Source organism: Cryptomeria japonica, chromosome 1 (assembly GCF_030272615.1).
Source record: "Cryptomeria japonica chromosome 1, Sugi_1.0, whole genome shotgun sequence".
Lineage (NCBI taxonomy): Eukaryota > Viridiplantae > Streptophyta > Pinopsida > Cupressales > Cupressaceae > Cryptomeria > Cryptomeria japonica.
In genome coordinates, this window is record NC_081405.1 from 486,824,453 (window position 1) to 486,839,618 (window position 15,166).

The 15,166-nt window shown below is 36.0% G+C and overlaps 1 protein-coding gene across 2 annotated transcripts; it reads right to left on the reverse strand.

The window, feature by feature from the left end:
• Nucleotides 1–800: 800 nt before the first annotated feature.
• Nucleotides 801–2,715, reverse strand: LOC131033713 (putative F-box/FBD/LRR-repeat protein At5g22670). Of its 2 annotated transcripts, XM_057965081.2 has the most exons (3): nt 2,576–2,715; nt 1,429–2,393; nt 801–1,237 (listed from the first exon to the last, which is right to left on the reverse strand). In XM_057965081.2, exons 2-3 carry the CDS (start codon nt 2,338–2,340, stop codon nt 926–928), a joined length of 1,224 nt encoding a protein of 407 aa, XP_057821064.1. In that variant the 5' UTR covers nt 2,341–2,393; nt 2,576–2,715; the 3' UTR covers nt 801–925. The 2 variants fall into 2 exon arrangements, with proteins under 2 accessions (XP_057821064.1, XP_057821001.1); XM_057965018.2 differs by having other exon boundaries at nt 1,429–2,715.
• Between the last annotated feature and the right edge of the window lie 12,451 nt (nt 2,716–15,166).

The window sequence follows — 15,166 nt, forward strand, 5'->3', positions numbered from 1 at the left end:
ATAATTATAACAAGTATTATTATTAAACTAAAAATTATTAAGGCAAGTACTCGCCACTATGTGACACTTGTTTTATGTTGTGAAATACATGTTAAAGGATTTTCTAGTCCCTATATGCAACAGTAAATAAATGAGTTCTAGTAGGGTTTGCTATCATTATATGAGATAAAATTAAGGTTAAAAAAACAAGTTATTGTTAATGTTTTCTTTTATTCATCATAGATTGCAAAAATAAAATAAACAATCTTTTATTGAATTCTTGTGTAATTTTAATTAGTTACAGTTAAATATAGATATACATATGACAATAATAATAAATAATAATAAAAAATAATAGAACATGATTCATAGTTATACATATCCTCATTCAAAATAGTCTATATTATGTTTTGCAATAAAATGACTTTGAGTATTCTCTGCTATAAATGTGTGCACAGAAAACCTCAAATTTTTAGAAAAATACAGTCAGATCTAAGCAAAGAGCAGATCCATTTTGTACAGCCATGAAATCAAATCTTCCTAGGGACTTTTATAAAAAAGGAATGCTTCAAAGTACAACTAATAATTAACAAACATACATGACCGTATTGGAACCCACACGTTTCAGTAAAGAGGAAACACAGAGAAAATAAAATAACCTTATTGTCATTGCAATATTATCTTTTATTTTGACTCCGGTAGAGATGGCTGGGCTTAACCTATCATTTTCCTTCATTTCAAGATTAATTTATTTCTTTAAAACAAATCATAAGACTAGACTACAGTGCGAGTGAAAGCAGAAAGCAGATAGCAGATGGAGCTTAAGCAACATGAACAGTTTTTTCATTAAAAGCAAAAAGGAGCATGGAATTAAACAGGGTATTACAGAAAACGCAGTTATGCAGTTCAAAGACCATATTTTAATTTCAGCCTATTACTTGGAGCACTAATAATCCAGTATAATTATCCTTGCTAGTGAGGATGCCCTCCTCATATACATAATATCTTTTAACAGCTTCAAACATTGACCCTCATAATCATACACACTCTCACTCTCATCCAAAATATCAGGTATCTCACTCTCATCCAATTTTTCAGGCAGCTGAATTTCCAATGTTTGGAGAGAGGGCATACTCTGAAGCAAGCAACTTATTACGGCAACTTCCTTGTGGTCAAAATCATGAATGTCTACACATATTTTCTTGAGGTTAACATGTGGAGGGGTGAGGCAGTCAGGTATAGGATCTCTTGCCACCTCCTGCATTGCAATGCCATTAATCAGTAATTTAACCCAGAGTTCTTTTTATCTCGCTGAGGAAAACCCTAATGACTTGCTTAAAAAGTACCACTTTTATCTATCACTTATCTAAATTCAAAATGCATTACATTAAACTACAAAACTTATAACTTATAACCATTGGTCCAGAATTTTGAAGTTTGTGTAAATACCTGAAGAAAGAAGCCCAACATAGAGAGCGTATGAAGATTTGGAAGCCTGTGAAGTAGGTCCAATAGAGGAACATCCATACCTGCTTCCTTTCTGAACACCCAGCGATTACTCAGGTGTATGACAAGTTTCTTCAGGGACTGGAAGTTATCCACAATGTGAAGAAATCTACTTGGTGAAAGATGTCCAATCCTCATTGCAGGTGACCAATCCATGTTCAATACCCGCAGAGTACCTCCACAGTCCATTTCAAGATGAAAGGTGCCATGTGAAAGCTCATAGGGCAGTACTACACCATTCACACTCAAATCCTCAATCAATACCCCCGACAGAGTTCTAAGTAAGGGGCAGTTAAGAGACAGAGACTTTACTCTTTCCAATCTCAAATGTTCAATAGTGGATGAAAATATTACTACATTACCTAGCTCAGAATCTCTCCTTATTTCAAGTTTCTGCAGACGGGGACAGAGCGAAATGAAGGAGACCAAAGATTCATCTGTCAATTGAACATATTGGAGGTGACAAGTAAGGAGGTGGGGGAATCCAACGAAATCGATTGGGAAACTGGTGAGATCGTAGTTACCCAGATTAAGTGTTATGAGATGCGAACATGAAAAGAGAGCAGGGGGTGGGATTTCTATTAAATCGATTGGAAAAGTGGTATGATCATAGAGAGTGAGATGTTGGACATTGTACCGAGATGCATATCTTACCCATTTACACACATTTTCACGATTGAAGTTCACCCGTGTGTTGTTGTTGTGGAGGTGAAATCCCTCCAGATTGCGCGAGTGCAAAAGCAAGATGTTGGAAATTATATTCTCAACCCTTGATATTAAGAGAGGATTGAGGGAAGTGCAAAAAGACATCTCATATGGATCGAAAGTGAGTTGATCGAAAGTGAGTTGAGGCATTTGAGTGTAGAGAAACCTCCACCTCTTGGAAAGAATACAAGATTTGACAGCGTCTTTTATTGGCATTTTTGATAGTATTAAAGCAACAAGAGAATCAGGAAGTGTGCAGAAGGCATCGGGGGCAGACATGATTGTAAGATGAGATGCACAACAAGAGAGCGATGAGATTGCAGACAACAAAAGCAATGAGGTAAAAAAAAATAATAAAAACACAGCATGCACAGTATCTTAATACCTCGATACTTTCATGACTCCTCAGATTGAGCTTGCAATGGGGTGCACCCAAAACTCCAGAAGATGGCTACTCTATAGGAATTTCAGCATAACCTTGGCAAGATTACAAACTCACAATAACAAACTAACACACTGAGCGTACCGAACAACACTTGATGAAAATGAAAGGTGAAGGTCTTGATTTATAGAATCTTGGTGAAGTGAATGGACAGCTGAGATCTTGTCACAAAGATCAACGGTTCATAAAAGGTGGTGTTCTCAAGCAAGAATAGAAAGACAAGTGTAGTAAGAGGGTTTCACAGGATGGGGTGGCTAAGTGATGGAGATTGGAAAATAAAAGAAGAAGGATTTGGTTGTATTTCCCAAAAAGGTAAGATTTATTTTTGAAGGAGTTAAGAATTTAAATATAAATTTTATTGAAATAGGGAGGTGAATCCTCAAAGTGAAAGGTGACACTTGTCTTAAAAAAGTGAGGTGAAAGATTATTGGAATAAGAGGGTTTCATGAGATGGAATGGCTAAGTGGTGGAGATTAGAGAATAAAGGAGGAAAGATTTGGTTGGTTTTCCAAAAAAAAGATTTACTTACTTTTCGAGGAGTTGGAAATTTAAACATTGAATTATATTGAAATACGGAGGTGAAAGATCAACGGTTCATAAAAGGTGGTGTTCTCAAGCAAGAATAGAAAGACAAGTTTAGTAAGAGGGTTTCACACTATGGGGTGGCCAAGTGATGGAGATTGGAAAATAAAGGAAGAAGGATTTGGTTGTCTTTCCCAAAAAGGTAAGATTTATTTTTGGAGGAGTTACGAATTTAAATATAAATTTTATTGAAATAGGGAGGTGAACCCTCAAAGTGAAAGGTGACAGTTGTCTTAAAAAAGTGAGGTGAAAGATTATTGGAATAAGAGGGTTTCATGAGATGGAATGGCTACTGGTGGAGATTAGAGAATAAAGGAGGAAAGATTTGGTTGGTTTTCCGAAAAAAAGAATTTACTTTTCTAGGAGTTGGAAATTTAAACATTGAATTATATTGAAATAGGGAGGTGATCTTATCACAAAGATCAACGGTTCATAAAAGGTGGTGTTCTCAAGCAAGAATAGAAAGACAAGTTTAGTAAGAGGGTTTCACACTATGGGGTGGCCAAGTGATGGAGATTGGAAAATAAAGGAGGAAGGATTTGGTTGTCTTTTGCAAAAATGTAAGATTTATTTTTGGAGTTAAGAATTTAATAATAAATTTTATTGAAATAGGGAGGTGAATCCTCAAAGTGAAAGGTAACACTTATCTTAAAAAAGTGAGGTGAAAGATTATTGGAATAAGAGGGTTTCATGAGATGGAATGGCTAAGTGGTGGAGATTAGAGAATAAAGGAGGAAAGATTTGGTTGGTTTTCCAAAAAAAAGATTCTTATCACAAAGATCAACGGTTCATAAAAGGTGGTGTTCTCAAGCAAGAATAGAAAGACAAGTTTAGTAAGAGGGTTTCACACGATGGGGTGGCTAAGTGATGGAGATTGAAAAATAAAGGAGGAAGGATTTGGTTGTCTTTCCCAAAAAGGTAAGATTTATTTTTGGAGGAGTTAAGAATTCAAATATAAATTTTATTGAAATAGGGAGGTGAACCCTCAAAGTGAAAGGTGACACTTGTCTTAAAAAGTGAGGTGAAATATTATTGGAATAAGAGGGTTTCATGAGATGGGATGGCTAAGTGGTGGAGATTAGAGAATAAAGGAGGAAAGATTTAGTTGGTTTTCCAAAAAAAGATTTACTTTTCGGAGGAGTTGGAAATTTAAACATTGAATTATATTGAACTAGGGAGGTGATCTTATACAAAGTCAAACTGAAAGGTGACATTTCTCATGGAGAGAAGGGTGAAATATTATTGAAATAATTATGAAAATTTTCTATTTTAATAGTGGTCTCATTAATATCTAATCTCATGCTCTCACCCTAAATCCACAAGAAAAACAATTGTTATTAAAAAAAACTAAATTATAAGAAAATACAATAATGTGTCTTCCAAATGATTTTGGTGTATATAGAAGAAATCATAGGATCAAATCTATGTATACTAGTTCACTTCCAGCCATATAAAACATCAAATAAAAACATATCCTCCATTGTTTCTAAACTATTTTATCATTTTTCAAATTAAAAAATGAACATTTACCCAGTGTATGAGCTTGTGAGTTTTTTGGATCTAATTGAGAATGTGTAGTAAATTTTAGGTAAGAATGAAATGGCCAATCTTAGTAGTAGACCAAGTAAAATGAAATGTAAATTAATGATCACACATAATTAAAGTTAATATAGAAATGGAAAAAAATATTGTTTATTCTTTTCATTTTTAAAAAAAATTTCAAAACAATCTATTTGTGAAATATGAAGGAATATATATATAAAAAACTAGTTAATGTTAAAAATAATTGATATTTATGAAGTAAACAAATTATTTTGATGGACAATATAAAAATTATTAATTAATGTTAAAAACTAATATAATATTAAAATTAGAGATTTAATATTTCTAAAGTAGTTCCAACATTAATAAATAAGTAATATAATCTTAAATGATTTTAAAAATAAATAGCTATAAAGGAAAGTATTAATTAAAAGTAAAATTGAATTATCTTAACTATTTATTAAAAATAAAATTTTAAGATTGAATCTTAATTATTTATTAAAAATAGATTATGAAATTGAAGAATAATATTTGAATAGTTATTCAATAAGAAAGTTGAGTAAAGACATATATATCACTTAAATATTGTTAATCTAGATCTATATATTACAACATTCATACATACAATTTAAAAGTTATTTTATTTTATTTATATTATTTTTGAAGATACTATAATGATGATATTACTCGTAAATAAAAATTATGGCATTATTTTTTATATGAATATACTTTGTTTTTATTTTATTTTTGTAAAAGGTATTTTTTATTGATTTAATATCTTACTTAACAATATTTTATGGTTAAATGATATCACTAATATTATGTTTTTGATAAAGATAAACATGTTTTACAAGGAACCATTTGGGTTTGTTGGTCTTTGCGTGGCGCTCCCTTTGGGCACCTAGACTAACCATTTTGAGGAGGCTAGTGCTACCTATATTGGGTTGCACATGGTGAGCAAGGAGGGGTTCAAGCGGGTCTGGTTGGAGAGTGATTCGCTTAACATTGTCAAATGCATTAAGGGATGCACGGTACCTAGTTGGACTATTTCAAACTTAATCAAAGATTGTCTTGAAATGATAGCCGACCTGGAGGATTTCAAGATCTTGCACGTTTTTCGAGAAGGAAACAAACCGAGAGATCATTTGGCCAACTTGGAGGTGGGTAACATGGCGGTTAAATGGTGGAGAGGAGAGGAAACTTTCCCAAAAACCCTTTGTGACCTAGCAAGAAATGATGCCAAGATTTATAGTCTTTCCAGTGAAATTTATGATGAAAGATTATGATGGGATGGGAGCTGTTGGGGTGGTATTTTGAAATATTACCACTTTTGAGAAGTGTTAGAACATTCTGTGAGACATGGACCAGCTCTGATACCATGTGATATTTTGCCAAGATCAAGAGGCAATGGAAAGCACAAATAAGAGAGACAAAATATATGATAGAAATAAATTGTATTCTATCAAGATGCAAAATATGATCAACTGGATCATTACAAGATGTTCAATGATTGTCCGTACAAACGATGTAGATGAGTCTACTTATATAGGTAAGGCTAGGGATATGTGAGCACACAAACATGACATGTGGCTCAATAAGAAACAAGGGTAGGTAGGAAATAGGTGTGGGCAGGTAGGAGAAACAATATAATAGTCCACATGAGGTGGATCACCCACTGAATGTGGAGGGTAACAACAAGATCACACCATAAAAGGTGGAAATTCTCCTACACACACTATCCCAATGTGGCACAAACACCCAAGTGTCTCATACCCAAACTATTATGAAATGCATTTCCTAAGTAAACTTAAGTATAGTGTAATAATATCCATGATGAATATTTATTTACACCAACACCCCCACTTAAGTGCAACTTAGGGGAATGCACTTAAGTCTACAATGCAACTAAGCAATGCAAGATGGGTCCCGGCTACGAGGCCATGTTAGGTACCCATGAACAAATGCAAATGCATGCAAACCAATGAAATGAAATCTCTCACAAAGTGGGGAAAGAGAGAAAAACCTAGTGGGAAAAAACCCTCCCCCAAAAGAGAGATGAAAGCTATACAAGAGAACTCTCATAGAAGAATGTGAGGAACAAAATCCTATGTGAGGAAAAAGTCCCCCCCATATGAGAGAATAAGAAGAAGAAGAGAGACTAGGAAGCCCCCCCTCAATGTGGAATCTGCACCAATGATAGAAGCTCGATGTATGAAGAAACTACTCCACAGTCGTCGAACAACATTCCTCCCCTTAGGAAGAAACAAAACCAAAGGTGTATCCATGAAGTCTCCCCAATCATGAAGGGAAGATGTATGAAGAAAACTCATGATGAAAGGAATCTCTGAAAACTGTTCAAGTGTCCCCATGTCGATGCTGAAAGATACCCCCTCCAAAGGTGCTAAACTGTGCCACACTACTGAAAAAGGCACTCCAAGATCTAGTGGAGATGGATGTAGAACATGTCCCAAAGACTCACATGTCTCCTCAAAAAATAAAGAGACCTCTTCCAACTGTTGTACATAAGTATCCACAATCATGTCAACCTCGAAAGAATGATCATATAGAGAATGAACAAGAGGGTCAGAGTGTTCCCTCACAACAATTGAAGAAGGATCACCTTCATCAAAGAGAAGATGAATGTCATCAATGATGTCTCCCAAATCTGCAATGTAGGATTCCATAAACAAACCTGCAATGTCTGTCAAGTAACCATCCCATGAATCTAAAGCTGGAAGACAATGGATATCCTATTGCACTGAATCACATGAAGGCAAAATTGTCACACTATCTGCATCATCAGGTGCAATAGGTGATGTGATATCAATATGAGGAGATGAAATACAAGGCTCAAGAATGGGGTTACATGTGAGAATCCCCATGTTCAAGTGTCCAAAGTTCTCCTAAAAAACTAAACCATCACAAGAAGTGTAATCATCATGCATAGAACCATCAAATGTGAAATCATCATCATCAACAAAATCTAAAAAGGAGCATAACCATGTGAGATTTTGCCAAGATCAAGAGGCAATGGAAAGCACAAATAAGAGAGACAAAATATATGATAGAAATAAACTGTATTCTATCAAGATGCAAAATATGATCAACTGGATCATTACAAGATGTTCAATGATTGTTTGTACAAACAATGTAGATGAGCCTGCTTATATAGGCAAGGCTAGGGATATGTGAGCACAAAAACATGACATGTGGCTCAATAAGAAACAAGGGTGGGTAGGAAATAGGTGTGGGTAGGTAGGAGAAACAATATAATAGTCCACGTGAGGTGGATCACCCACTGAATGTGGAGTGTAACAACAAGATCACACCATAAAAGGTGGAAATTCTCCTACACACACTATCCCAATGTGGCACAAACACCCAAGTGTCTCATACCCAAACTATTATGAAATGCATTTCCTAAGTAAACTTAAGTATAGTGTAATAATATCCATGATGAATAATTATTTACACCAACACATTCAATTTGCCCTTTTTATGGTTTTCTTTCCTCCTAGTTTCTTTGGAATCTCTGATTTGTTCGAGCTTCAGAATGGGAGGTGAGAAGAATAGGTTTGAACCCACAACCTATGATAAGTGGCAGAAGAACAAGGAGGTTTGGGAGGAAATTTTTGATGGCAGGATGGTTCCTTTTTTGGAGAGACTGCGTGGTCATTCGGTCATTGTTACGAAAAGATTTGTTAAAGGGTGGAATAAGGGTGTGATGACTTCCTTTGGTGTGGAGTTTCAAGTTGATGAAAATCTGGTTGCCACTGTTATGGGCCTGGATATGAAAGGCAGAAAATTCTATAGAGACAGAAAGTCAAGTGAGGAGGCTATTGCTTCCTTTTATGATAAGGAGAAGGAAAGACTAAGGGTTACGAAGATGGTAGGTGGTGGCTATAACAAGAAAGAGTTGATTTCCCTCTGGGCTAAAATGGCAGAATTTATCATGAGGTACATCACCCTAGATGGTAGATATGCTAGTATTTTTTCTCATCATTTTACTATCTTAAACCATTTTAGGCATGGTAGATTGATTTCCATTCCCTTTTATCTGGTTTCGTCCTTGGAGAATAGTTTAGTTAAACACTCTGAAAACCAGGATAACCTTGTGATTCATGAAGGGCTTATCTTGTTGATTATGGAATATGCCCAAGCTCATGAAGTGAAACCCTCCCCCAAGGATAAAACCCACATTTCCTCTTCTAACCCTGATGTGCAGTTGGTTTTTGATAAAAAAAAATGGATGAGGATGACAGTGGTATGACCATGGACTATCAGGATATCAACGATATGGAGGACCCTGAGTATAAACCAAAAATTGAAGGGGAGTTTATGGTGACCTGGGGAACTAACAGTAGCAGGAAAACCAATCCCCCAAGGTGGGCGACTAGTAAGTTCGAATCCAGAAGTAGGAAAATGCAAGACCCGGAGCCACCCACCAAAAAGAAATTGAAACTTGCGAAATCTAGTGGGTCCAAAGTCTTGGACAATGAGATTAGGTTGGACATCCCTATCAAGGTGGATGATGAGAAACATGGGAGTGCAACTAAAGAAAATAAAGGCGAGATAAAGGAGTAGAGGGTGATGGGAAATTTTCTATTGGAGGCTACCAGAAGTCAGGAGAACTGTTGGAAGTGGGTGGAGAAGGAAATTGGATTCCTAAAAGATGGGATTAAAGGGATTGTTGACACCTTCACGGAATCCCCTAGGCCCAACAAATGTGAGATGATCATGAGTATGATCCAGAAAATTTTGCAAGATGTGGAAACCATGAAGGTTAAGCAAGAGCGCAAAATTGAGAAGCTGGAAGAGGATGTGAGTGAGATCATGGAAAACCTAAACAATCTAGTGGAAATCAATAGGCAGGTGATGAACAATAGCGCTAATGGATTGGAAAAGATTAATTCCATGATGACTGATTATAAAACCAAAACCATTGCCAGTGACCCACCCATGGGAGAAAAGCAAAAAAAGATTGCTTTAGAGGGTGGATAGAGTTTTGCTATTGGGAAGATTAGTTAGGGTCTGTGTACTAGAACCAAGAGCCAGAGCCAGGACCAGGGAACCTCCAGCTTCATCATGGAGGACTTGGAGAAGATTAATAGGAGTATTATTCAAAAAAATACTGAATTGATGCACTCTCTTAGCTGAGTACGTGGTCCTATTTTTTGGTTCAGCTTTTTATTTTTTGTTGTTAGTCTGTGTGGGGCTTGTCCTCTGTTCTACTTAGTTTTTCGATCTAGTTGGTTGTTGGCCTTGGTCTGTAATACTTTGCATTTTAGGTCCCTGTAAAACCTGTTTATCTTTATCAAAAACATGTTTTACAGGAACCTGAAATCTAGAGTATTACAGACCAAGGCCAACAGCCAACCAGATACAAAACCTATGAAAAACAAGGGAAAAACCCCACACAGACCGAAAGGTAAAAAACAAAACCAACAGTGCCAAAAAATAGTGCAAAGCATTCAAATAGGAGAGTGCACCAATTTAGTATTTTTCTGAATAATCTTCTTGTTAATTTTCTCCAAATCCTCCATGATGAATCTGGAGGTTCCCTGGTCCTGGCTCCAGGCTTCTGGTTCTAGTGCAAGGAACCAAGCTAGTCTTCCCACCAACAACACTCTATCCACCCTTTGAGGTAGTCTTTTTTTACTTTCCCCACAAGGGAGGATCACTAGGGATGGATCTGGTTTTATAGTCGGCTATCATGGAAGTAATTTTCTCCAAACCATCAATACTATTGTTCATCGCCTCCCTACTGATTTCCACCAGATTGTTCAGGCTTTCCTTGATATCACTCACATACTCTTCCAGCTTATCAATTCTGCATTCATGGAAGACCTTCATAGTTTCAACATCCTGAAATATCTTCTGGATCATGCTCATGATCTTCTCAGTTTTACTGGGCCTAGGGGATTCCATGAAAGTTTCAATAATTCCCTTAATCCCATCTTTCAGGGATCCAATTTCCTTATCCACCCACTTCCAGCAGTAAATAAAAAAATATCACTAATATTATGTTTATCATTAAATATTTGTTAATATAATTTTATACAAACACTTTTAAATCATTGTTATAATAAATAAGAAATATTTAAAAAAATAAAATCCTTCTACAATTTAAGCACAAACTATTTTTAATGCAGATTTCTCTATAGTAATTTCAACATAATTTTGGCAAGCATGAAAGTTCACAATGACAAACTAATACATGAGAGTATACAACAATAACACCTAATGAAAATGAAAGGTGAAGGTCTTGATTTATAGATTCTTGGTGAAGTAAATGGACACTTGAGATCTTTTATTAAGATCAATGGCTCACAGAAGGCGGTGTTCTTAAGAAAGAGCAAGAAAAACAAATGTAATAAGAGGGTTTCATGAGATGGTGTGACTAAGTGATGGAGATTGGAGAATAAAGAAGGAATGATTTGGTTGGCTTTCCAAAAAAGGAAAGATTTACTTTTGAAGGATTTGAGAATATAAATATTAAATATTATTTAAATAGGGAAGCGATCTCATATGAAGTCAAATGAAAGGTGACATTTTTCCTTAGTGGGTTCATTAGGAGGGGTGAAAGATTATTTGAATAATGTGCAAGCTTGCACATGACATATGACAATGATGTCAAGTTTGACATTTAGAGGAATTTAAATTCAAGAAATGAGCTAATAAAGATTAAAGTATGATTTAATTAATTAAATAATTAATTAATGGAATTTGGATGAATTATATGAAAGGAAAGGTTAAATTAATTAAATATTTTAACCTTTTGAAGAATAAATAAAAATATTTTTGACAATGTTTCAAAAAATATAGGCAAGTGTTAGTTAGTAGGAATATAGAATTTAGAACAAAAGTTATAGCCAAAAGGAACAAAAAATCCATGGTAGGAGAAAAAATTGCCAAGCACCATGAGCCTATAGAGCTCATTAAGAGTTAGAAAGCCTATAAGTATGCATGAGGACCCCATTTGAAGTCATTTCGACACAAATTTTTGAGAGATAGAGAGCAAAGTGGAGGAGAGAAAAGGATAGAGATGGTGCAAATCCCATGTCACATATATCATGCAGAGAAAACTCAAGAGTTTCAATGGCTAGTTGATGCAAGAGAATGGGTAAGTACCTCATTTTAAGTCTTGAGGGTTAGGGATTTGAATTTTCAATGAAATTCATTTAATTTTTCTATTTTTCTTTTAGCAAAAGTGAGTTTTGTCCAAAGGGTTGCCTATGTCAGTGAATTAGACATTTGGGTTGGGTAATTGGGTGCTTGTGTAGAAGGACACTTGTGAAAATGAAATGAGTGCTCGTGAAAGGCATACAGGTGCTTATGCAGAGTAGGTGGCACTTGCACCAATCATATGGGTAGTTTTGCAAGGGATATGGGTGTTTTTGCTAGGCATGAGGGTGTCTACACAAAGGGATGAGACTTGGGCTAGGTAAATGGGTGCTTGCACGAGGGGATATTGGCACCAATGTTGGAAAAATAAGTGCTTTTGTAAGACCTGATAGGTTTCCTATGTTTATAAAGTAGGTACCTAAGTAAGAGGGTAGAGAACCTATGTTGGTAAAATGGGCACTTGGGTAAGAGGATGGGGCAACTATGATAAGAAAATGGGTGCTTGGGTAAGAGAATAAGGTATATTTAAGTTGGGAAAATAGGTTCTTGGGTAAGAGGATGGGGCACCCATGATAGACAATTGGGAACCTAAGAAAAGTGATACAATAACCGTTTTATACATTGACATTTTTAAACTAGGGTTTGGCTAGGGGAATTTACAAAGGAATATTCTAATAATGGACTATGAATGAGTCAAGGGTATTGCTTCTACTACTGTTGCAAGAGTAATGATGGTAAATTATGATGCAATTATGATATTAATTGGAGTTAATAGGTGTGGAGTGGTTGAGAGGGTTAGGAATATGGGAGATATTGAGGATGCCTCATATTAGGATTCATCAAGTGATGATGATCACTCTATGGAGTAATGACATAGCGCTATGAGTAGCTTTCAATTATTGATAGGGGAGGTGACCATTATATTGGAGGATCTTGTAGATACATATGTGAGGGGAGAGAGAGAGAGGTTGTGATGAGCCAATTGTAGAGGAGGCTATTAGTGGAGGGGAGAGAGGGTTTGTGATGACCATTGCACAAAAAGATAGACATGTTAATGCCTGATACAACCACTAGACTTATAGAGTCCACATAAGGCAGTTAAACCATGTCACAAACCCGAGTGTTGTGTTTCACAACACAAGGAGACCAAGGGCACACACCTTGCAGCGTGTTCCCTCTTAGCTCTTATCCAAGACTATTTTTGGCCTTTTTACCTCAAAATTAATGTCATCTATTTGCATGACGATATGAACCCTTGTCTCGAGTTGTGTGCACCACATTATTGCCTTGTTCACCTTATTTTGGGTGGAAAAGATTTTTTGGGTGCCTTTGTCCTAGATAAGAGTGCCTATGCATCTTTGTCCCCCAAAATTAGAGCCAAATTTGAATATAAAGGTGTAATATGGAAAAATTTAAGCCTTCCACCATTAGAGGGATTAAAGCCACTAATATTTCACTTAGGGACCATTACATTCAAAAGAGGAAATGGAATCCACTAGATTCAGTCACAAATCAGATAAGAACTGAATACTGAATGGATTTGGGTTCATTATGTGATTGTTTTATTCCTCTTTTATAAGTTGAATTGCTGAAATCAGGTAAGGTGCTAAGAAATGAAGGTAAAAACATGTAAACTATAAGCTATAGATACGAGATCGAGCTGGAAACCTAGAACTAAGCAATGCAAGCTGAGTCAAATTTCATCTTCGAAAGAGCTCTTGAAATGTCGGGACCGTGGTGGTGGTCGCCCTAGTCCTCTGTAATTTTCAAACACCAAAGGGGGATTGATTTGTCTTTGTAAATAAAGCTTATTTTGAAGGTTGCAGCTCCATACTTGTTTCTTGCACACAGAAAGAAGGGGGAATAGGTTGGGAATAGAGGCTTGCCTTAGGTCAAACCCCTTTTTTGGAACTAACCATGATATTGAAATAATTATAATGGAATATTCTCCTTTTGAGGGAAATGTTGAATTATGATAGAAAATCAAGTGATATACCTCCTAGTGAATTTTTGTTTGTCTCCAAATGGAATTAGGGTTTGATGAAGTCTTCAACAAAAATAGGATGAATGATGTCTTCTTCAATGCTTGAATCTTGACTCTATTGTTGGTCCAAGGCTTGAAGGAAGACTGATTAATGCTCAAATGCTTGAAGGCTTTATTGTATGTGTACACTTTATTCTTGTGCATGATCAAATGAGAGGGGAAAACCTCTTTATATACTTGCTCATTAGGAAAAATTGACTAATTTTCTGACATGAGCTGATAGGGAGAGGGGAATCCCGCTTAAATTTTGAAATGCCAAAATGGGTTTAAAGGGGGCCCAATTTAGGGAGGACCACGATGTGGTGCCATGGTCCCAGTAAGGACCAAGGTGGCATGCCCTAGTCCTACCCTATTTAGGGTTAGGATCAAGGTGCCCAAGGGGGAGGAAATCAAGTTTTATGACAATTATTAGGGGTATTAGCATAATCAGGTCTTCAAACAGGCCAAGAGGTGCAAACAGTAAGGTCAAGATTTTAGGATGCTACATTTAGCACCCACTTTAGCGGGAGTATGAAGTCAATCATACTCTTGGTAAAGTACAAAGGCTTCACATTGAAAAAAATTTAGCAAGTCATCGAGGAGGAAAGATACACCAAGCCCCCAGTGCACTTTAAGATAGATCACAAGTTCAATAACAAGATAAAAGGGACATCATGAAGGAAAGAGAGAGAACCATGACTACAAAATAGTAAGGTTCTCTTACTATGAGTCATGAAAAGAAAAACACCAAAATTACAAAGCAAAAGACAAAGTTCAGTAAGTAACCTAAGTATCAAGATGCACAATAGAGAGAATCATTGAGTAGAGTGTATGCCCCCATGTTAAAGCGATTGTGTACACCTTATCTAGAAAAATTTCTTTAAGGTAAGATACACCCAAAAACTCCATGCACATTATCACAATAATAATCCCCCAAGAGAGGAAAAATCAAAGGATAATGATCACAAAACACAAAGCATGGGGTGGTTTCACTTAACTTTGGAGCTAATATGTTTTTTATGATAAGAAATGTATATCATGTCTATATATATGCATAGAATTGTCCCCTTCCCCCAAAGAAAGGAAACCAAAATGGAAGAAGGGAACATGGGTCTTTTGAGTCAACATAGGAGAGACCAAAAGAGATCTCAATGATTTGCTCCATCCTCAAGTAGACAACACTAGGGACAAAAAATAGAAGAATTAAGAGACAAATAGAAGAAGGTCACAAACAAGCAAGAGAGGAGAGAGAGAATATACGG